Raw genomic sequence first — 25,509 nt, 5'->3', positions numbered from 1 at the left:
TCCGACCCAGGGACCACCCCTCCACGCCCGCACATGAAGGCTCCCCCCGGACAAGCTCTGCCTGGCGAAGGAGGAGTTCAAGAGGATGGAGGAATTGGGGATTGTACGGCGGTCCGACAGCCCATGGGCTTCCCCCCTGGACATGGTGCCCAAAGCAGCCAGGAGCTGGAGACCATACGGCAACTACCACAGACTGAACAAGGCTACAACTCCAGACCGCTACCCCATGCCGCACATACAGGACTTTGCAGCAAACCTGCACGGGGCAAGTATCTTTTCCAAATTAGACCTTGTCCGGGGATACCATCAAATCCCGGTACACCCTGAAGACATCCCCAAAACAGCACTCATCACCCCGTTCGGCCTGTTCGAATTCCTCCGAATGCCATTCGGCCTGGAGAATGCCGCACAGACGTTCCAGCGACTAATGGACGCGGTGGGACGCGACCTGGCCTTTGCGTTCATCTATTTGGATGACATCCTCATAGCCAGCAGTAGTCGTCAGGAGCATCTGTCCCACATCCGCCAACTCTACTCCCGCCTGAGTGATTTCGGCCTCATGATCAACCCGGCCAAATGCCAGTTCAGACTCAACACCACCGACTTCCTGGGCCACAGGATTACCAAAGATGGGGCAAGGTAGACGCGATCCGCCACTTCGCCCGGCCCAACACAGTCAAAGACCTGCAGGAGTTCTTTGGTATGGTGAACTTCTACCACCGCTTCCTCCCCTCAGCAGCCCGTATCATGCGCCCTTTGTTCACCCTGATGTTGGGTAAAGACAAGGACATTACTTGGGACGAAGAGGTCGCGGCCGCTTTCACTAAAGCCAAGGAAGCCTTGGCAGACGCCGCGATGCTGGTGCACTCCAGAACGGACATTCCAACGGCCCTCACAGTGGACGCATCCAACACAGCAGTCGGTGGCGTGCTGGAGCAACTCATCGAGGGGCGCTGGCAACCCCTGGCATTCTTCAGCAGGCACCTAAGGCCACCCGAACTCAAGTACAGTGCCTTCGACCGGGAGCTGTTGGTACTTCTTAGAAGGCAGGCCATTCACTGCGTTCACTGACCACAAACCGTTGACATTCGTGTTCACGAAGGTGACCGATCCCTGGTTAGCCCGCCAGCAGCGACATCTGTCCTACATCTCCGAGTTCACGACGGACGTCCAGAGTGTCTTGGGAAAGGACAACATCATGGCGGACGCACTCTCCAGACCAGCTATCCAGGCCCTGTCCCAGGGGGTGGACTATGCAGCACTGGCGGAGGCGCAGTAGGCAGACGACGAGATGCCCAGATACAGGACCACAGTCTCGGGTTTGCAGCTGCAAGACTTCCTTGTAGGCCCAGGTGAGAGGACCCTCCTGTGTGACATGGCTATCGGCCAACCTCGCCCCATCATCCCGGCAGACTGGTGGTGGCGAGTTTTCGACTCCATCCATGGTTTGGCGCACCCATCTATCAGGACAACCGTCCGGATGGTCTCCAGCGAGTTCGTATGGCATGGACTTTGCGAACAGGTCAGTGAATGGGTCAAAACGTGCACTCAGTACCAAACAGCCAAGGTGCAGTGGCACACCAAAGTCCCGTCACAGCAGTTCGAACCCACCCGCTGGAAGTTCGACCACATTCACCTGGATATCGTGGGGCCCCTGCCAGTGTCGCGAGGAGCGCGGTACGTCCTAACAATGGTAGATTGGTTCACGAGATGGCCAGAGGTGGTCCCGTTCACCGACACCACCGCTGATTCCTGCACCCGAGCGCTGATTGCTGCACCTGGGCGCTGATTGCAACCGGGGTAGCACGCTTCGGAATACCGGCCCACATTACCTCCGACAGAGGCACCCAGTTCACCTCCAGCCTGTGGTCGGCTGTGGCCAGCCTGTTGGGAACACAGTTACACCACTCAACTGCCTACCACACACAGTCGAATGGACTAGTGGAACGCTTCTACTGTCACCTGAAGTCAGCTCTCATGGCCTGCCTGAAAGGGCCTAACTGGGTGGACGAGCTTCCCTGGGTCCTGCTTGGAATCTGCACAACACCCAAAGAGGATCTGCACACCTCGTCGACCAAGCTGGTGTACGATGCACCCCTGGTCATCCCAGGAGAGTTCATACCAGCCCCAAGGGGGCAAGAGGAAGAACCCGCAGCAGTCCTGGACAGACTACATGAAAGGCTCAGCAACCTGGCCCCTGTACCGACTTCACAGCATGGACAGATCACGACTTGCGTACCCAAAGACCTGCAGAACTGTAAGTTAGTATTTGTACGAAGGGGAACACACCGGGCACCGCTACAGTGGCTGTACGAGGGGCTGTTCAAGGTGATCAGGAACAATAGGTCCACGTACGTTCCGGACATTGGGGGGAAAGAGGAGGCTTTCACGGTGGACCAACTCAAACCGGCTCATGTGGACTTGGCGCAGCCGGTCGAGGTTCAGGCACCGTGGCGCAAAGGCAGACCGCCCAAACAGAGACTGATACAGACTGTGAACACTGGGGGGTGTATCGCTGGTTCTGGGGGGGGGGGCTATGTGGTGACCCACTTTCTATGCAGGCAAACCTGCTCACAAAATGGTGCATGTGTCGGCAAAGAGGCCAGCCCCAAAATGGCACTGGGCCGCCTTCTTCACCAGTAAGGGGAGAAAGCCCGCGCGCGGGAAGAGACTTTTGTAATGCACCTCTGATGTCATTTCCGCCGGAGGGGGCAAGAACTGAACTGCGTAAAAGCCAGTGCCGCGAAGTTTGAAAAAACTAGTCTCGAGTGTAACTTACAGACTGTGTGTCGTTATTTCTAGCTCTGTGTGTAGCACATCGCTACAATCCTGCTCATTTACGTTCATAATGTGTATTTACTATGCTTATTCAATGAAATAGGTCCTTTAGCTTTGCCAATTTAGAGTGTCAGCTTTATCTTTCTGGTTTCAGGTAGTCTCTCAGTAGTGTATTGGAAAATCAACTTAAAGTTTAAGTTCAAGAACTTAGTACAGACTTTAAATTCAGAGCATGACGTAATTCATCCTGAAATTAGATTATCAATGTAAACCAAGCATTCAGGAGCATCGTGAACACAAAAACAATGTATTTTGATGGGGTGAAAATAGTAGTTCAGGCTGCACCCAGAATGAAAATAATATATAAAAGACTTATCACTAGCTTCTCTAGTGCGTCCTGATGTGTTAAGGGATCACCGGTTACTGCATTGAACTGAAAAGTCAGAAATTACTTAGGCTCAGATCCTAATTTGTGGTGAATTAGTTGATATATAGTCAGTTATCTTGTATGCTAAAAATTCTACATACAAGAATTGGAGTTTCATTTGTCTTGATGCTTTGTATTAAGTTTGTAAAATGTTGGAGCACATGAGTTGATTTTGTATGGCTTGGCACTCTCAGTGGGAGGTGCCATTTGCGAGAAATGGGCCTGAGATTTGTCTATTTTTAATGCAGCTTCCTGAAAAATCACTTATTATATGGACTTGATGACATAGGGCTTCTGAAAATGTCAGTACAATGTTGAGATATTCAGCTGTGGAAGGCACCACAGCTGTAGCAGTCCTTGTGTGATTTGCATTAGTCCATTTCCCAACATGACTTAACTCAGGAAAAGCCTGAATTTTAGAGCCTGTGATTGCCAACTGTGCTGAGATCTGTCAACTTGACAAAGAGCAAAGAAGTTGAAACACTTTTATAAATTTTATATCCTCACAATACTTTCCAGCAGAAGATGCACAAGTATGTAAAACAATACAGCAGAATGAGCTATGTGATTTATGCGTAATAAACTATGGGTTTAGTAGAAAATACTCAAATTATTAAATGTTGAAATCTTGTTATTTTTTTCCTCAAATTAAGATTGCCTGTTTGATCAATTTCTGTTCACTAATTACTTCTCAATGTTGTGAGTAAGTCACAGCAAATTATTATTCATTACTTATCTTAGGGCTCGGCATGTGAAAGTGCTGATACAGATATAGACGTCACAGAAATAGCTCAGGAGCACGATTCGTTGTTGTGAATTATGTTGCGTCACTGCCGTGGGCGGATGCTAGTGTAATAAAGGGGAATGACCGGTAATCCCCCAAAGCATTTAGAGATTGCCTGTCAGAACGGGAGAAGCACAGTTGTGTAGTACTCAAGCACAAATTACTGATCCACAAAACATTGGTTAGGCTGCTGCTTTACTGTGAGTATATTATGGTCTAACATCTATACATTTTCAATAGATTTAGATTGCTTTTTTTTCCCTCCACCCCAACATCAAGAATTAAAAGAATATATATTATTAGGCAATGGAATATGTGGAAATAGTATTACATTGAAATTAACTATATCAATTGTTTTAATATGTTAAAATATAAAGGTCTTCTGTTCCTTTGGTTTAACATTTCACTTTGCAGAGCAGCAGCCTTCCTTGTACTTTCTGTTTACTTATTTTGATCTGTAGAGTAATTCCAAGGATCATAGGTTTTATTATGTAGAAAAGCTTGAATGTTGAACCAGAGGCTTCAGACATTTTTGAAATTCTGAACTATTTTGAAAGGTTGTATTGCTGTAGATTGTTCATGATAGGAGGCAGTACAGTTTTGACATATTCACTAAGAGAATAAAAAAGAAAGTGAAAGACATTTTGATCCAAATTTTAAAATGAGGAATGTATTACCACAATGTCTACTGAGCACTTGAAAAATACTGTATATATAAGTTGCTATGGAAAAGTCTCAAAAGAAGACCTCCAATTGAAGAGCTAGTATTGGTATACATAGACTGAATGGCTTCCTGCAGTTCTAAAAATGCTATTGATAACAGAGAAATTGATATTATTGTCCAACTGTTTAATAATACTGATCATTAAGTTGTCTTGGATACTACAGGGGCTGGTAGCCATGATGGAGACAGCGATGCAGCCAGTCAGAATGCTCTCCACGGGTACATCTGTAGACATTTTCGAGTGTTTTAATTGACAAACCATATCTCAAACTCCTAATGAAATTTAGCCGCTGTCTTGCCTTCTTTATAGCTGCATCAATATGTTGTGGCCAGGTTAGGTCCTCAGATGTTGACATCCAGGAATTTGAAATTTTTCACTCTCTCCACTTCTGATCCCTCGATGAGGATGGGTTTGTGTTCCCTTGTCTTACCCTTCCTCATCTCCACAATCAGCTCTTTGGTCTTGCTGACGCTGAGTGCAAGGTTGTTGCTGCGAGACCACTCAACTAACTGGTATATCTCACTCCTGTACGCCCTTTTGTCACTACCTGAAATTCTGTCAACAATGGTTGTATCATCAGCAAGTTTGTAGATGCTGTTTCAGCTGTGCCTAGCGACATAGTCATGGGTGTAGAGAGTGGAGCAGTGGGCTAAGTACACATCCCAGTCGAGCAGCAGTGTTAATTGGCAGTGAGGTGGAGATGTTATTTCCAATCCACACAGATTGTGGTTGTGGTCTTCTGGTTAGGAAGTCGAGGATCCAGTTGCAGAGGGAGGTACAGAGGCCCATGTTCTCTAGTTTTAGAGAATAAGTGATTTGAATTTGCCTTGTGTAGTGGATGGTTTGGAGCAGTTCAGGAGAGTAGGTGTTTAGTTCATCTAATAATACTACCTTTCCTCGGTATCCTAATGTTGTTCTCTTTCCTAAGAACAGGCTTTTTGTTTTAACTCTTTGTTTGTCAAGAGAATGAGAAGTGCTAAACTAATCAATAACAGTTGTACAACTGGAGGAAACCATTCAGCCCACCTGCACTAATACTAGCTCTTCACTGGAGCCGATTAATCTTTCTGGCCTTTCCCCATAGCACTTTATGTTATTTTTCAGATGCTTATTAGTCATTGTGGTAATGCATTCCTCATTCTAAAAACTCACATGAAACCATTTGACCACTCTTGCTCAATTTTTCTCCTGTATTCCACACTTTGACTGCCTGTGTCAAATCCATGTGAAATATATTTTAAGATTTGTAAATTTTTTTTTGTACCTGTTAATCTAAGTGAGCTGAAGTCAGCAGCTGAATATTACAGTTAAACTTGATGAGTACATTTTTGTTGGTCCTAATGTTGTGAGTTTATATTTCATAATTTTTAAGTAATTAACAACAGGATTTCTAAAGTACATACATTGTATGAGGGAGTGTTACTGACATCAAGATGACAAAGATTTCTTCAAAATCGTTAAGTGCTAGAGAAATTTGATTTAAGTCACTGCAAAAATAGGCTTTCTAAGGGGATCAATTTGCGTGTTTTTAATTTCGCTGTTGGTTAACTTCATGCTGTTTCATGATGAATATGACAAAGTTATATGCGATACTTATTTTTATAGAAGTGCAAGTGTGAAATTCAGGGAAAGAGAACGTAATTGAAAGACAGTAGGTATCATACTAAGTAATTAGGGTTATTTTTGTAAGATTAAAGAAGGGGAGGAATTTAGAATTTTGTATGCTTAATAAATGATTATTGTTTTGAAAGCGCTGTGGCTGTGGAAGAAGATCAAGAATTGATAGTCATCAGTCAATTCAAATACGTAACTGGGAACTTTACCAGTTATAGTACCAAAGCAGCTGTTACAGTTCAAAATTTGCCATTACAAAACTACCAAAGTTTCCGGATTGTTTGTGTAATTTCTTCGGTTATCTGATTAGTGACAGACTGATGCAGGGAAGCTGTAGGTAAGGTGACAATATATTGATTATTTTAATATTAGTATTCATTGACCTTGAGTTTGGAAAATTACAGAATAATTTATAAATGTTGACAGTGTAAAAAAAAGTTGAAAAAGAAATATTGAAATCATCAGATTCAAAAGAGATTGATAAATAATCGTACAGAAAATGCTGGAAGAAATCCATACATGAGAAAATCTGCAGATGCTGGAATTCCAAAGCAACACACAAAATGCTAGAGGCCAGGTGGCATCTATGGGAAAGAGTAAACAGTCAACAATTTGGGCCGAGACCCTTCATCAGGAAGAATTCAGAGGGTCAAGTAACTTCTATAGAGAAAAAATGAACAGTCATTGTTTTGGACTGAGACTCTTCATAGGTGCTGCCTGACCCTGTGAGTTCCTCCAGCATTTTGTATGTGTTGATTAGTGAGAGTCTAGGAGCAGAGGGCTTAGATTCAGAATAGGACACCCATTTAGAATAAAGATAAAGAACAATTTCTTTAGTCAGGGGTGTTAAATCTGTGAAATTCATTGCCACAGGCAGCTATGGAGGCCAAATCATTGGGTAAGGACGTCAAAGGTTACGGAGAGAGGCCAGGAGAATGCAGAGAGAGTAAGTTGAGAGAGGAAATTAATCAGCCATGATCATATAACAGAGCAGACCTCGGTGGGCCAGATAGCCTAATTCTGCTCCTATGTCGTACATTGACAAAATGGAATTTATCCTGAAGTGAATCTGGGTATTGTTATCAATGAACTATACAGAATATTTTGGACCCTAGTCTTCAAAATAACTATTTAGAGTGAATCACAGTCAGCTGATTCATTCACAGTACAAGAGCACTACACACATCTCATGGCATTAGTAAAACTTCCTGGAACAATCTTTAGGCCATGTACTTGTTTCTTCTAACTCTATATGCTTAAAAGATAGTCACTTTTAATATTCACTCAAATTTTCTCTTTTTTTCATACACCTGAAGACATTAAGTTTGATTAGGTTACAGTTCTGCAAGCACTAATGGCCATCAGTAACCCACCCAGATCATTTGGTATTGGCTGAGAGTTCAGCCGGTGGGTCCTGTGTATATCAGTTTTAAGAGCGTAAGATCTGGCTATTTGGCCCATCGAGTCTGCTCCACAATTTCATGTGGCTGGAGATTTGGAATTAAAGCTTTAATTGTGCACTTACTCAACCTGAAATGAAATCAACCAATACTGTAACAGTATGGTGGAAATAACCGACAAAAAAATGAGGAAATTCACAATCCAATGCAGCCTCTTCAATAAAATCTAGAGATTAAAACATCCAATTGCAACTTTTTACAAAAATACAGATAACATCTGTAAACAATCTGCTAGTTCATATGTAGCTATTAAATACATAATACTTTAAATAGATAATGAATAAATACTTGCAACACATTTTTATGCCAGCTGAACGTTCCTTGCATAGGATTCCTCTAAAAGTGGTTATAATCTGTCTGACTACCAGTTTCAGAATTATCGGCTACTGTTGTGACCTGCTGTAAAGATACCATTCTTATGTTTGTATTATCAGCTGCAGTTTAATACTATACAGATGATTCCGGTTAACTAGGCTATCGGTTAATCGGGCAGCCACTTATTTGGGACAACTCTTAAAGAACAAAGACTATTTGAAAAAATAGCCAGAATTCCCTTAATTTATTTGGGACACTGCTGCTTAATTGGGACAGGAAACTGTTGCCAGTTTCTAATTAGCATCAGTTGCATGCACCTGACTGGTCATTAAGATACTACATTGTGCTTAGAGCAATTAATTTTTAAATAACATCAGTTGCATGCGTTTGTGTTTTTAAAAGAAGTGAGTTTTGTCACTGATAGTTGTAGAGAAACAAGCAGTAAGATAATCCAGGACTGTTCACTGCAGTTTCAACCATTCGGGCTTGGAATGCCAGCAACTTCAGGGAGTGAAAATGTAATTATTTCACTACTTCAGCAAGTTGAAGAATGAAGAATTTGAAGGTATTGACAATGATCTTGGATGTTACAATGAAAATGAAGATTTGGAAGATGCAACCTCAAAAGCATTGTTTGAAGGCAGTCCATTATCTTCACTGCATGTCTACACTGATTTTGTTCATTTACAGTCAATCAAAAGAACACAGCAGTGTACACTGGATGAATTCCTCTGTTGATAACTATTAGGAACCAATATACAATTTTATAATACTGTAGTAGAATTGGTAGTATCCTAATTTGTTCTGTATTTTATTTAAATACGTAATTTGTTACTCAATTAGATGGTAGTCTGCCTTTTTTATATCTTTTTAACTGCTTCCATGAAACTTCAGCTAATTGGGACAGCTGTTTATTTGGATGAAAATTCACTGTTCCGATGTGTTCCAATTAACTGGAATCCACTGTAATAATATCTTATTCATGCTATTGTAATAAATGTGGTTGATGTTATCACATGCAGTGCAACGCTGAGACTATTTTCTTTATACCACTTGGAATAGCTTTCTTGTATAGAGAATGTTTTACATTTCGTGCTGATTATTTTCTTATTCAGAAACCATAAAATACTGGAAAGATTTCCTACTCCTTCCATTTCTCCCATGGTTCACTGTCCTTTCCTATCAGACACCTTCTCTCTCAGCTCTTTACCTTTTCCACATTTCACCTCCTCATTTCTCAATTCACCCTCCTTCCCCACATGCCTTCCCCCTCATCTGGCACCATCTATCACCTTTTAACTTGTATTCCTTCCTTTTCCCCCACCTTATTTTAGCTTCTTCTCCCTTCTTTTTGAGTCCTGATAAAGTCTTGGCACAAAACATCAACTATTTATTCCTTTTCATAGATGCTGCATGACTTACTGATTTCCCCCAGCGTTTTGTATGCAGTACTGAACAGAAATGGCAGACCCGCCAATATATGTAAAGAGTTGAGAGAGTTTATGATGTTTTGGTGGTAATCCCATCAGGTGTATATAAGGGAGAGGGAGAGAATTAGAAAAGTTTTCTATTTATCTTAATTGCCAGAAAGTCAATTTTCTATGACACAATCTTTAATTAATTATAAGAACAGAGGTTAAAACAGTCATGAATTTGGCAATTAAAGTTATCTTTCAAAGAATAAATAAGTAATAAAGGATTAATGGTAGGTTATAATCCAATTGGAACCAACTCCTATTTATTTTATTGTTGGACAGTCAGGGAACACAACATAAACTTCAGTGTTTCCCTGTGCCCTGATCATTAAAATTATAGATATAATCTTATGTTTAGGAAATAGATGAAAACTGCAATAGCTTTGCAAAATTTTGACGTAATTTGACAGTAGTTAGCTACTTTTATTTTTCGTTCCCTGAAAAAACTTTCTGATACTGAACAATCTCAGTTTTTTTTCTCTCTTTCCACCTTCTCTCTCCTTGTCCCCCAATGTATCTCCACAATATAGAGAATACCACTAAAGTTATTACTAATTGATCTTTGGAATCAAAGGGGAGTGATACTAAGCCTAGAAATGGCTTAGTAGATTAAATGGTAGCCTCATTTGCCCTGTGAATCTTAAATGATTTTTTATATAGTGGCCACATTTTATTATATTATAGAGTTACAAACTATTTTAAAGACAGATTTATCATATATATCAATGTCACAATACAGATAATTATTTTGAAGTTTGGCAACTTTACTTATTTAAGCATTTAACGCTGAAATAGTAAATTACCTGAACAATATTAAACAAAATTTTTGTAGTTTAATTAAGGTGGAATGCAAAATGTTGCTGAATAGATCATGGAAACAAATTCTTCCTGAGTTCCCTTGTGGTATGATTTGACATAGCACCTTCACCACATCTTCCTCTTTCACTCAGCAAACACAGAGCAGTGCATAAAATTCACTTTAGGTGTAGTTTTTTCTTAGTGGTCATACACTGAATATCACGAACAAGGCCAGTGTTGATCCTTCATCATGAAATTGTCATCACAAGGTTATGCACTAGTTATGGTGATGTACTAATTCAAAGGGAGCCCCAGAATTGAAAAGCTATGAACAAAACAAAGAAAAAATTTCATAAACCTTTCTGCAGTAAACTTCATATTATAAACTTGATTGTATTATAAACTTCTATTCGTAATCTTTAAGCATTTCTATTTTCTATTCTTCTCCATCCATCTCATTTTGACTTTTTAATCATTCAAGGCTATTATCCTTGTTGCTAAGATCAGTATTTGTTGTTCATTTTTAATTACTCTGAGAAATGGCAATGAACTGTTTTGAATGGCTGAACTCTACAGTATCTGCCAGCTGATTCATTCAATCTGTAATTTCAGTGTCAAATCTGTCTGCCAGAATACTGTGTACCCCTCTTGTTTTATATTAAGATCTTTTGGAGGTGAAGTTAAAAGGCTGATGGATAAAAATTCCTAATTTATATGTGTGTTTTCTTGAGGGATTTAACAGACTTCTCTAAATTATCTTTCTTCCTTTCCAGGATTATGTATTATCCCTGTGCTCTCCAGACCACAAAAAGTGCGAGATTATTACATCAACTTTGCGGAAACAATTAATTGAGCTCAAGGATACAATTGAATATGAAAGTCAAGCCGTACTAGAAATAAAAGAGAAGAGTATTGAAATAACAGGTGGACAAATTAACGTAATGACTGCCTGGTCAATGTTTGAGAAGCTGAGTATGGAGAACAGCTCCTCCAAAGAAGACAGGAAGCTTCATCTTGACATTGGTGACCGCAGGTCAGATTCTGAGGACTGGACAAGCTCTGAAAGTGATACAGAACAACTCCCTAATAAGAAAAAAGGGAATGAGATTGTGAGCAAACCACATAGACAACTCTGCCGCTCTCCTTGTCTTGAACGGCCTGTTCTTTCGAAATGCAGTGTCCTGCAGGATTTTCAGAGTGAGGATAATAAATCCAAATTTGATGAAGGCTGCAAGTCTACAAGTTTAGATAAAGAATACCAGGCCAAGATGGAGTTTGCCTTAAAGCTAGGATATTCAGGAGAACAGATACAAACTGTGCTCAATAAACTGGGGTCAGATGCTCTTATTAATGACATTTTAGCTGAACTGGTCAGACTTGGTAACAAAAGTGAATCTGAGCCACAGCCGAATAGCATGGGTAATTCAGGTACTCTGGTACCAAGGGGCCAGTGTGTGAAGGAGATCACTAGCCCAGAACTGTCTTTGGAGGATGAAGTGGTGGATGATTCTGACAACTTGAGACCTATAGTCATCGATGGAAGTAATGTGGCAATGAGGTATGTCCAAACCAAATTAAAGTTATGTCACACTGCATGTGTACATTTTTATAAAATAATGAGTATTTTGGATTTTGTTTCCAAGCTGATGATTCCTCTTTGTGGTATAGGTCTATTATTGGGGATCACCTATTCTTTCGTACACACATTCATCAGAATCCCACCCAATACAATTCAGGTGTAGCAGATGGCCGGTAGATACAGTATTTTGTAGGAGCTAAAAACCCTGTTAATTTTTTTTGTTCTTTTTTTGGATGGTTGTAGGTGACTGTGCTTTTCTGGTGGCTAAAAATGTTATTACTTGTAACTTTTACATTGTTTGGGTTCTCCTTAGGGTATCACCATGATCCTCCAGTGTATCACGCAGTTCACCAGTCTTCTATCCCACCTACAGCAGCCAGAATACTGGACTTCCACCTGAACAGTGTACTTTAACCTACATGTGTAACATGGGAAATTACCATATTTTTCCAACAGAAAGTCATTATTTCATTTAAGAATGATCACTCCCAGAATAGAATAATTAAGCTATTCTTTGCCAGTGTTATGGTTAGCTCTCATGGCGACTGAATTCTGCAACCCCTCTCTTCCAGCTTTTCCTGTGCACATTTCCAGCAATGTGAGAGGATGGATACATGAGCTTAGCTTGTACACATGGCTATAGACAATACAAAGTAAACTCTGTTCATCCCAAACACCACAGGTACAGTTCCAGTCATGGATCCATCATAATCATAACACTGACTAATGGAAACTGATATGAGTGCTTAAATTAATGTAATGCTTGCCCACACTGGGTTTGTTGTATTATTGTCATGCACCAGATCTTCCACAGGATGATCTTCATCCACCCTTGAAATGTTCCTTTAAATTAAAGAACATGCTAATACTCACATCTATCCCTTTTATTTATTGTTAAAGTTCACCAGTTAAAATGAACCTGTGGTGATAACTTCCTTCGCCCCAACACTGAACTGTTCCCTCAACGTATGGACTCACTTTCAAGGACTCTTCATCTCATGTTCTAGATATTTATAAATTAGTTTTTTTTTGTGTTTGTGCAGTTTGTTGTCTTTTGCACATTGCTTGTCTGTCTGTGCTGTTGGGTTTGATCTTTCATTGTTTCTATTATGTTTCTTGGATCTACTGAATATCCCCACAAGAAAATTAATCTCAGAGTTGTATATGGTGACATAAATGTACTTTGATAATAAATTTACTTTGTAACTTTGAAGTCAATATTGACTCTGACTTTTCAGTTTAAGAATGCTATTTGTAGAATCAAGTAACTTTTTTTTCTGTAATCCAGATCTGCTGAAAGGTTGTCTTGGTTTCTTTTCCACAGTTGTAATCTCACCTGCCGTCCTCTGCATTTTATAGTTTGTATTGTCCCCCGATGCTTTTAACACTGATGAGAGAACATTGATCTGAAGTTAACTGTGTTACTTTTTTCACAGATCCCCTCAGATTGCTGAATATTATTTTGTTTCTGTTTTAGGAAATACTGTTATAACTTGTTAATTTTGTGCAGCTCTCTACAAACTTAAATTTAAAAAATTAGCTTTGATTCCTATTCTCTGCCAAAAACTAATTTGGGAATCCCAAACAAGAGAAAATTTGCAGGTGTTGGAAATCCAAGCAACACATACAAAATGCTGGAGGAACTCAGCAGGCCAGGCAGCATAAATGGAAAAAAGCTCAGTTGACGTATCAGGCCAAAACCCTTCAGCAGGACTGGAGATAAAAAGCTGAGGAGTGGATTTGAAAGGTGCGGGAGGGGAGAGAGAAACACCAGGTGATAGGTGAAACTTGGATGGGGAGTGATGAAGCAAAGAGCTAGGAAGTTGATTAGTGAAAGAGACTGAAGGCCATGGAAGAAAGAAAAAAGGTGGGGGTGGGGTAGGAGCACCAGAGGGAGGCGATGGGCGGGCAAGGAGATAGCATGAGAGGGGGAAGGAGGATGGGAAATGGTGGGGGGGGGGGGGGGAGGTTGACATTACTGGAAGTTTGAGAAACCGATGTTCATGCCATCAGGATGGAAGCTACCCAAACGGAATATAAGGTGTTGTTCCTCCAGAATAAGTGTGGTCTTTTCACAACAGTGGACATAGCGGAATGGGAATGGGAAGTGGAATTAAAATGGGTGGCCACTGGGAGATCCCACTTGTTCCGGCGGTGGAGTGTAGATGCTCAGTGAAGCTGTCTCCCAATCTACATTGGGCATACAGGAGGACACGCCAGGAGCAGCAAACACAGTATAAGACGCCAACAGACTCACAGGTGACGTGTTGCCTCACCTGGAATGACTAAGAAGGGCCCTGGATGGTAAAGGGTAGTCACCCATTTTAATTCCACTTCCACATCCCATTCCGATACGTCCATCCATGGCCTCCTCCACTGTCATGATAAGGCCACACTTAGGTTGGAGGAACAACACCTTATATTCTGCTTGGGTAGCTTCCATTCTGATGGGATAGAAACATAGAAAAGCCTACAGCACAATATAGGCCCTTTGGCCCACAAAGCTGTGCTGAGTCTGAAGCTGTGTCCTTACCTTAGAAATTACCTAGGGTTACCCATAGCCCTGTATTTTTCTAAGCTCCATGTACTTGTCCAGGAGTCTCTTAAAAGACCCTATTGTATCTGCCTCCACCACCGTCGCCGGCAGCCCATTCCACGCACTCACCACTCTCTGCGTAAAAAACTTACCCCAACATGTCCTCTGTACCTACTTCCAAGCACCTTAAAACTGTGCCCTCTTGTGCTAGCCATTTCAGCCCTGGGAAAAAGTCCCTGACTATCCACACAATCAATGCCTCTCATCATCTTATACACCTCTATCAGATCACCTCTCATCCTCTGTCACTCCAAGAAGAAAATGCCAAGTTCACTCAACCTATTCTCGTAAGGCCTGCTCCCCAATCCAGGCAACATCCTTGTAAGTTTTCTCTGCACCCTTTCTATGGTTTCCACATCCTTCCTGTAGTGAGGTGACTAGAACTGAGCACAGTACTCCAAGTGGGGTCTGACCAGGGCCCTATACAGCTGCAACATTACCTCTTGGCTCCTAAACTCAATCCCACGATTGATGAAGCCAATGCACCGTATGTCTTAACCACAGAGTCAACCTGCGTAACAGCTTTGAGTGTTCTATGGACTCGGACCCTAGGATCCCTCTGATCCTCCACACTGCCAAGAGTCTTACCATTAATACTATATTCTTCCATCATATTTGACCTACCAAAATGAACCACCTCACACTTATCTGGGTTAAACTCCATCTACCACTTCTCAATCCAGTTTTGCATCCTATCAAAGTCCCGCTGTAACCTCTGACAGCCCTCCACACTATCCACAACAGCCCCAATCTTTGTTTCATCAGCAAATTTACTAACCCATCCCTCCACTTCCTCATCCAGGTCATTTATAAAGATCACGAAGAGAAGGGGTCTCAGAACAGATCGCTGAGGCACACCATTGCTCACCAACCTCCATGCAGAATATGACCTGTCTACAACCATCCTTTGCCTTCTGTGGGCAAGCCAGTTCTGGATTCACAAAGCAAGGTCCCATTGGATCCCATGCCTCCTTACTTTGTCAATAAGCCTTGCATGGGGTACCTTACCAAATACCTTGCTGAAATCCATATACACTGTATCTACTGCTGTACCTTCATCAGTGTGTTTAGTCACATCCTCAAAAAATTCAGTCAGGCTCGTAAGGCACAACCTGCCTTTGACAAAGCCATGCTAACTGTTCCTAATTGTATTATGCCTCTCCAAATGTTCATAAATCCTGCCTCTCGGGATCTTTTCCATCAACAAGCCAACCACTGAAGTAAAACTCACTAGTCTGTAATTTCCTGGGCTATCTGTACTCCCTTCCTTGAATAAGGGAACAACTTCCGCAAACCTCCAATCCTCCGAAACCTGTCCCGTCCTTATTGATGCAAAGATCATTGCCAGAGGCTCAGTAGTCTCCTCCGTTGCCTCCCACAGTAACCTGAGGTACATCCCAGCCTGTCCTGGTGACACATCCAACTTGATGCTTTCCAAAAGCTCCAGCACATCCTCCTTTTTAATGTCTATATGCCCAAGCTTTTCAACCGGCTGTAAGTCATCCCTGCAATCGCCAAGATCCTTTTCCATAGTGAATACTGAAGCAAAGTACTCATTAAGTACCTCTGCCATCTCCTCCAGTTCCATACACACTTTTCCACTGTCACCCTTGATTGGTCCTATTCTCTCACGTCTTATCCTCTTGCTCTTCACGTACTTGTAGAATGCCTTGGGATTTTCCTTAATCCTGTCCGCCAAGGCCTTCTCATGGCCACTTCTGGCTCTTCTAATTTCATTCATAAGCTCCTTCCTGCTAGCCTTATGATCTTCTAGATCTCGATCATTACCTAGTTTTTTGAACCTTTCGTAAGCTTTTCTTCTGGACTAGATTTACAACAGCCTTTGTACAACATGGTTCCTGTATCCTACCATCCTTTCCCTGTCCCATTGGAACGTACCTATGCAGAACTCCACACAAATTTCCCCTGAACATCTGCCACATTTCTTCCATACATTTCCCTGAGAATATTTGTTCCCAATTTATGCTTCCAAGTTCCTGCCTGATAGCCTCATATTTCCCCTTACTCCAATTAAAAGCTTTCTTAACTTGTCTGTTCCTGTCCCTCTCCAATGCTATGGTAAAGGACATAGAATTGTGATCACTATCTCCAAAATGCTCTCCCACTGAGAGATCTGACACCTGACCAGGTTCATTTCCCAATACCAGATCAAGTACAGCCTCTCCTCTTGTAGGCTTATCGACATATTGTGTCAAGGAACCTTCCTGAACACACCTAACAAACTCCACCCAATCTAAACCCCTTGCTCTAGGGAGATGCCAAAAATATTTGGGAAATTAAAATCTCCCACCATGACAACCCTGTTATTATTACATCTTTCCAAAACCTATCTCCTTGTCTGCTCCTCGATGTCCCTGTTACTATTGGGTGGTCTATAAAAAACACCCAGTAGAGTTATTGACCCTTCTTGTTTCTAACTTCCACCCACAGAGACTCTGTAGACAATCCCTCCATGACTTTCTCCTTTTCTGCAGCCCTGACACTATCTCTGATCAACAGTGCCACACCCCCACCTCTTTTGCCTCCCTCCCTGTCCTTTCTGAAACATCTAAAGCTTGGCACTCAAAGTAACCATTCCTGCCCCTGAGCCATCCAAGTCTCTGTGATGGCCACAACATTGATTTCTCAAACTTCCAGTACTGCCAAACCCCCTGCCCCACTTCACCATTTTCCATCCCCTTTCCCCCCACTCCTTGCCTGCCCATCGCCTCGCTCTTGTGCTCCTCTCCACCCCCACCTTTTTTCTTCCATGGCCTTTTTTCTCTTTCACCAATCAACTTCCTAGCTCTTTATTTCGTTCCTCCCCCTCCGGGTTGCACCTATCGACTGGTGTTTCTCTCTCCCCTCCCCCCACCTTTCAAATTTATTGCTCAGCTTTTTCTCTCCAGTCCTGCCGAAGGGTTTCGGCCCGAAATGTCAACTGTGAGTTTTTCCATAGATGCTGCCTGGCCTGCTGAGTTCTTTCAGCATTTTGTGTGTGTTGTCGGAAATCCACTCCATTGATATAAGACCATAAAACATAGGAGCAGAATTAAGGTATTTGGCACATTGAGTCTGGTCTGCCATCATGACTAATTTATTATCCCTCTCAACCCATTCTCCTACCTTCCTCCTGCAATCCATGACACCCTGAATAATCAAGAACCTATCAACTTCTTCTTAAAAAATACCCAATGACTGTCTCCACAGCTCTCTGTGGCAATAAGTTCCACAGATTCATCAGCCTCCAGCTAAAATAATTTATCCTCATCACTGTTCTAAATGGATGTCCCTCTATTCTGAGACTGGTCCTAACCTCCCCCACTATAGGAAACATCCTCTCCATGTACACTCTATCTTGGCCTTTCGATATTCAATAGGTTTCAGTGAGATCCCCCTTCATTCTTCTAAACTCCAACGAGTACAGGACCAGTGCTATCAAATGGTCCTCATATGTTAACCTTTTCATTCCTGGAATCATTCTCGTGAATCTCCTCTGAACCCTCTGCAGTGGTCATATCAAATGGCCAATGTCAAAACACAAAAAATGAGAAAATATAGCACAGGATAAAGGTAGTGTTCATCTTTATACTGAGACCATGCAAACTTATGAAAAAAGTGAGGATCAATGTCCCTTCTGTGCTGAGGTGGCTGATTTCAGTAAGTGGGTGGAGTAGTACGACTCACACCCAATTACTGAGTCAATGAAAAAATCTATTTGCTATCCTGATTATCATCTGCATTCGTTTTTTGTAAAGCATGTGAGTGTAGGTGCCACATGGCTCTGATGCACTATGCTTGTGATGGTGGGCTGCTAACAAATACTCTGTCCTGGCTTAAATAAATGAGAAGAGAAAATTAGAAAACAAATAAAGTGAACATTTATTATAGACTTCCACTCCCTTTTAATTTTTTTCATGCACACTCAACACTTGATTGTTGCATATCTGTGATTCCTGTTTCATATTTTAAAGTTGTATTCCTGATTAATACTTCACCTTGCCCTCTGTGTGTAGTTCTTTTCCTACAATCTAAGCTGTCAAGATGTCCACTGGTAGAAGTTAGGATGGCCTATACAACATCTGTCTGGAGAACACATTTCTGGCCAGAGGCTATTTAAAATACAACAAAATAAAAATGAAAAGCCAAAAGGGCAAAATCCTTTGACAAGAAATATTGACAAGCAGGATTATAATATATCATTGATAGTGAATTAACAATGTCATTTTAAAAATGAAGGCAGAAAATATTGAATATGACACTATGAAACGTATAATACCCCAGCTGGATCTATTTTTATAGATTCCTTGATATTCTAGAGAATATAATTAATTCCTCCCACAAAGGCCTACGCATAGTGATGCTTTTCATGACATCATCTGTGTCTTCCCTAAAATTCTGGGTACTCATTAATGAAATAAACAACATTTCTTCTCTTAGATCTAATTTTCTGGAGTGACTGAGTTAGCTGATTTCTTTGTGTCTTCGCAAACCTTTTCTCATAATCAGAATGTAACCACGGATAGATGCCAAGCAACCTAATTTATTGAAACAAACCGTGAAGCTTTTTCTTGTAAACTGCAATTAACTTGTGCATCTAATTTAAAATCCTATTATGAAACCTTCATGTTATATAATGAAACATTATTTCTTACTTAAAAATCTTTCCTTCCTTCATTTGCAAAATGTAGTTATTTATGTTAATTGTTATACAAATGTTAAATAATTAAAATTATTCTTTGTGCCCATGTTGTTCCACTTATGGGGCTTACCAATTTCATTAGTTTGAATGTCAGCCAAGGTCACACTTAGAGCACAATTGATTAAAACCTTAATTTCCTCCTGTAGTCATGGAAACAAGGAAGTGTTCTCTTGCCTGGGAATTCAGCTAGCTGCAGAATATTTCCTGGAAAAAGGACACAAGGACATCACAGTGTTTGTTCCTGCTTGGAGAAAAGAACAGTCCAGACCAGATGCACCAATCAAAGGTAATCCAGCATCAAAACGTGACCTCTTAATGATCATGTAAACGTAGATGGCATTACAAAAGATGAGCTGAAGTAAAAATAGAAAAGGTTGGAAATGTACTTTTATCCCAGCAGTACTGTATTTGAAAAGAGACCTGGGGTGGAGTGAGGGAAGGTTAACTTTCCAAGCGGGGACCATCAGCACAGTTTCAGAATGGATAATGGGAAGCATTATGAATCACTGTTACTGAACACGTCTGAGAACAAGTTTACTCGCTCATTATCAGTGGGTATGTACCATTTGTAGGATCTAGATGGGCTGCAGTAAAGGCATTGGCTTCCAGCACTAATATTGAGTAGATAAATAACTTTTTAAAAACCTATTATAATGAAAGGTTAAAATACAAATAAAAACAAGGGCAGAAGTAGGTAAACTGTTATGTTCACTCGTTACACATTGTATTTAAATTTTATACTTTGAATTGCACATTTGAAGTTAAGTTCTATTGAAGTTATTGGAAGCAAAGTTCAATGAGTATTTCTACTATATCACATGCTTACTGCTGTATGGAAGTGCTACTTGCTAACAAAATATATTTCTTATTCCTACATGGGTTGCCATATTGTATAGCCATAAAGGGTGGAAAGGTTTTCTGAAATACAATCTGCTTCATAAGATCAAATTAGTCTTCCTTCTGAAGATATGGAAAATAGTCACGAAAAATTGGTCCACAAATCTTAAATTGCATTATTTATTGTAGGTAACATCATTAACAACATCAAGATGCCTAGAAAACCATCCTTTGGTTGAATAGTATGGCATGTTACTGTGTTGTACTCTGCTTGCCAAATCCATTAACTACAGTGGCTATTGGTGTGCTTATAGTATTTAAGATCTATTTTGATCTGTCCCTATCCCAACACACTAACTAAATTTTGCTAAATCTGCACTGGCCAGGATTCCAAGCTGAAAGATAACTGATCAGGATCTTCATTTTGCACTTTCTATTTTTACATTTTATATTTTATACAAGAGAGGGACAAAGGTAGAGTTGTTTCTGAGCATTGTAGAGAATAAATTGATGCATACAATTTTAGTGTATTCAAAACGTTCCACTTAAGACTATCCTACTATTACCATATTGAATCCGTGTGCATTTTTTAAAATGTCAAATAATTCCTTAACTCTACAGATCAAGAAATATTACGGAAACTTGAGAAAGAGAAAATCCTGGTCTTTACACCATCCCGAAGGGTGCAAGGGAGGAGAGTAGTCTGCTATGACGATCGATTCATAGTAAAGCTGGCCTTTGAATCAGATGGCATTATTGTGTCAAATGATAACTACAGGGATCTTCAGAATGAGAAACCTGAGTGGAAGAAATTTATAGAGGAACGTCTTCTAATGTATTCGTTTGTGAATGATAAGTAAGTAAGGTTGCTACAAGGATTTTTAAAATATTTTCAGTATTTTTTTCTTAAATTGCACTCATCAAATTGCCTGCTGAATGAAAAGCTTTGAATTTCAAACACCTAGAGCTGATATCAAAACCTTCCAAATGAAGTAAAGATATTGATGGGATAGTAATTACTACCCCAATAAGAAATCTCAGCTTCAGTTTTGAAAGTGAATGTTTTTGTACTGACATCAACATGCCAGGCTGATTGGTCCTTTCTGTGCCGTAACTCCTTTGCAATGTAGTATTTCTAGATGAATAAAGATACGGCATCAGCATGATACTGTAAATTTCTTTTCAACTGTGACATAGAGCCATTTGCTCAGTCTGAATTACAAGATGAAAAACTAGGGTAAACATTACACTACGCAAAATTTATATTTGGAATGTAAGTGACCATAGTGTTGTTTCACCACTTGAAGGTTCATGCCACCTGATGATCCTTTAGGACGTCATGGTCCCAGCTTGGATAACTTCCTGCGAAAGCGTCCCGTTATTCCTGAACATAAGAAACAGCCTTGCCCTTATGGTGAGTATTAGCTGCTTGCTGCAAATTAGACCTGTAAATCTAGTCACCTAATCACTCTTTTGATTAATTTTACAATTGTTCACATAAGTATCAAAAATTTCTTCTGGTTTAATACACCACTCTCTTCTCCTCTCCTGATGGGTGCTGGCTGTCCGTCTTGCCACATCCAAGTGATGACTCCATAAATATATGGCAGGACAGTTACATGTGTACAGGTGTGAAATGGTTCACAATTAATTACAAAAAACAATCTTTGATATGAAACATGCAAGGATCAATAACGATCTGGAAAAAAACAAAAGACTATGTCACTAGTCCAGTGATCCAAATGATCAAGCATTAAGCTTCAGATTTGAGTGATACCATTAATCATTAGGCCATAAGGAGAGAAGAAATCACCCTTATCAATATATTCTGTAATTATTATTTTTAAAGATAGTATTCGTTTACATCACAGCAGCGGTCCTTAGTCCCTCGACACCTTTGCTGACCGTCATGCCAATTTAAAGTAATTGCATTGGCCTGCACGTGATGTACATCCCTCCATCCTATCATCTATTTGTGTGCCTCTCTTAAGTGCCTCAAATTCTGCTGTCATATCGGCTTACTTCACTCTTCCTGAACCTGCATCCCAAGATCCCCCTGTATATTAATGTTTTTAAAAATCCTGCTGTTTACTGTACACTTTTCCCTTGCATATGACCTCCCAAATTGCAACACTTGTCTGGATTAAACTACATCTATAATTTCTCTGCCATTATTTCCAATTGATCTATGTCCTGCTATATCCTGTGACAACTTTCCACACTACCCATAACTCTGCCAATTATTGTGTCATCTGCAAGCTTGTGATGATGAATGTCAGTTGATCTGAAGTATGCTTATCGGTATTGATCATTCTTGGCTCTGCTTATTCATAGGGAAGAAGTGCACTTATGGACACAAGTGTAAATACTACCACCCTGAACGTGTTAACCAGCTACAGCGCTCAGTTGCCGATGAGCTTCGTGCAAGTGCTAAGTTATCTGCTGTGAAAACTATGAGTGAAGGAGCCCTGGCAAAATGTGGCATCGCTATATCTGGTGTGAAAGGCGAAGCGGTCTCTGAGATCAAGCGCGTCGCACCAAAGCGCCAGTCTGACCCCAGCATACGATCTGTTGTTTGCGAGCCAGATGAGCGACTGACACCCGCTCACAGGCTCGAGACTAACTCTGTGCCTTCTTTGGTCACTGCATCAAGTGTACCTGCATTTCAACCTAATAAAAACCATGCAGCCAGTGCCATGAGTACAAGATCTGCAAGCAGCCCTGTGCCATGTTCCAAACAATTCACTCACCAGAAATCTTCACAAGAGCACATATCCACCTTACATTATCCTCCCATCCTTGTAACCAACAGCCATGGGAACTCTGTAAGTTACACAGAGCAGTATCCAAAATATGACTCAACCCTGGACACCGGCTATTATTCCATGATAAATGACTTTTCAAATTTAAGTATGAATAGTTTGCGTAACCACGACAGTTATTATGGGTTAGATTCGGATCACGGTTTGTATTCCAGAAACCCCAGTCCTCATTCAGAAACCTGCATTGCAGGAAATGACTCCTATTCTTCATACAATGACTTGGCATACCTAGGCACTGTGGATACAGGCCCAGAAGAGAATGTGAAAGCTCATCAACCACAGACACAGAATAGGCTCCAACCTTTTGTTCATGGTTACCATGAGCCGATAACGAGAGTACAGAGCTATGGGCCCGAGGAGCCAAAGCAGCCCCAGCGTAAGCAGTCTGTCTCCCACTTGGTTCCTCATATCCAACATTCTGCAGTTGGAGCTCGTTCCAGTTGTCCTGGAGATTATCCGTTTCCTCAGAACATTCATCCATCTACTAATAATCAAACAGGACGGGCTCTTGTAATGACTAGGCTAGACAGTATTTCTGATTCAAGACTGTATGAGAGTAATCCAATGAGACAGCGAAGACCGCCACTCTGCAGAGAGCAGCATACTAGCTGGGACCACTTGCCATGTGTTACAGACTCATATAGGTACCCTTCATATCCTTTGACTAATAATCTGATGCAACCCAATTATGATCCTGGCATGTTCAGAAGTATGCCAGAAAAGATCGAGCAGATCTGGAGGTCACCATGGCAAGGAATGCCTGCTGAGCAACAGGACCATCTGACAATCCGAGAACATCAGTACCAAACCTATCGAAACCTCTGTAACATCTTTCCAGCAGACATAGTGCATGCAGTAATGGAGAAGAACCCCCATGTGACTGACCCGCAGCATCTTGCTGCAGAGATTGTTGCCAAGCAACTACGATCCGGGAGGTAAAACACAAACTATTTGAAGGCTGAGGACCAAATGCAGGGCAGACAAAAAGAAGTCCGTTTAATGCACAACATTTGTGAAATATGAGTTGCCTAACACAGTGGGTTTGAAATGTTATAAATATCTTAATGGTGTTCAATTATCTGTGGGAGTTAAGGCAGCTTTGAAGAGGAAATGAATACCTTACACTCTTTTTGAGCTATGTCTCATCAACTTTTTACTAATAATTTTTAAATTTGCACTCCATTTGATTTTTTTTTCTTGAATTTCCCGTTCAGTCTGATTTTCAAAATGTGTTCAGTATTTATGAATAACAAAAGTCTATATAATTATAAAAACAATTCAAATTCTAAATAAAATGAAATCTTTAGTAGTACAATGTTTGGAACTAATGCAGAAAAGAAAGCACTAAAAAGCTAAAGATGACAGTGTAAAATCTAACCCAAAAATATTTAAATATCCACCCAGGTTTTCATGATTACATGTTCAGTAAGGTATCCATTTTCTGTTTAGGGTTTCCAACAAAAAGAGCTTTCTTGGTGTATGGCATGTCACACCATTTCCTTTAAACCATAATCTCCTTATACGGTTAGAAAATTTGCAGCCAAAACACCTTTTTAAAAGCATTATATTTTTTGTCTTCAGGCTGCACTGATGTGCCACTATCTTTAAAAAGCAATGTATATTGCTGAAATCTGACGAGCTTGATATGTTTCAAGCTAGGTCTGTGAAAAAAGTTTTTCATGAAAGTTGAGGTCTTTAGGGGCCTTTGTTTCTTCATGAGAAGGTCTGACACTGCCTAAATGTTTCTTACTGTGAAACACATGGAATGTGAGGCTGCAGTCAGGGTTGTTTCTGACATTTTGCCAATGGCTTGCAAATGCTGTGTAGTATTTCTTACAATAATATTGTAATCATTTAAACTTAGAACTACCAATTTGTCATATAATTTTACTTAAAAATTACACTGACAGAAATTATAACATTTATAAAATATAAACATCTTAAATTAGTATCTATCCAGAAATGGAAGGAATAGATTAAAATTCCAATATTATCTGGGCCTTTCTGTACCTAATTAGCAGATGATTCTAATTGCTTTGCTCTTTTAATGACTAGTAATTGAATAAAGATCATGAGAGTCCAAGGTTAAGATCTTGGTCTGCTGATTTGGCTGATTCCAGCCTGACAGGTAGAAGGTGCCTCAGAGAAGGTTGGGGGGGGGGGGGTGGGAATAAAGTCATCCAGGATCCTGGTCCTGCTGGGTATTCATTACTCCCTGTGGAGAGATCGTGAAGATTGGTGTAGAGCATGGAAAGCATCAGCTTCAACTTGACTTTTTCCTGCTTCTGCATCGGTTTCTAGCATTCTCTATATACTGTTTACTTCAGTGAGTTTTCTAGTGGGCTACTAATGCCAACAACATTCAGTACAAGAGTAGTAAAAGTCGATGAGTTGATATCTAAAAATGATGCCGGTTATTTTGTTACACACCCAGCAAAGCTAATTTCGTACAAACGTTTGTAATTTACAATTCAATACAGCAAACAGCAATGCCTCGAATGATCAGAAATGACCTTTGTTTGTTGATACAAATTGTATCTCTTTTCTTGATTGTAGAAAACTATTTATTAAATGTACAGTTATCATCGGTAGAATAG

The 25,509-nt window shown here is 40.7% G+C and overlaps 1 protein-coding gene across 2 annotated transcripts in view; it reads left to right on the top strand.

The window, feature by feature from the left end:
* zc3h12b (zinc finger CCCH-type containing 12B) overlaps positions 1-25,062 on the top strand; it is a 110,087-nt gene extending 85,025 nt beyond the window's left edge. For both annotated transcript variants that reach the window (XM_072270813.1, XM_072270814.1), the window contains 5 exons: positions 11,150-11,934; positions 19,400-19,539; positions 20,712-20,946; positions 21,398-21,504; positions 22,425-25,062. In XM_072270813.1, the coding sequence (XP_072126914.1) occupies positions 11,150-11,934; positions 19,400-19,539; positions 20,712-20,946; positions 21,398-21,504; positions 22,425-23,851 (2,694 nt within the window). In that variant the 3' untranslated portion in view covers positions 23,852-25,062. The remainder of the gene's footprint in view (positions 1-11,149; positions 11,935-19,399; positions 19,540-20,711; positions 20,947-21,397; positions 21,505-22,424) is intronic.
* Positions 25,063-25,509: the final 447 nt, after the last annotated feature.

Source organism: Mobula birostris, chromosome 10 (assembly GCF_030028105.1).
Source record: "Mobula birostris isolate sMobBir1 chromosome 10, sMobBir1.hap1, whole genome shotgun sequence".
NCBI classification, from domain to species: Eukaryota; Metazoa; Chordata; class Chondrichthyes; order Myliobatiformes; family Myliobatidae; genus Mobula; species Mobula birostris.
This window is presented reverse-complemented; position numbering and strand designations above follow the sequence as displayed.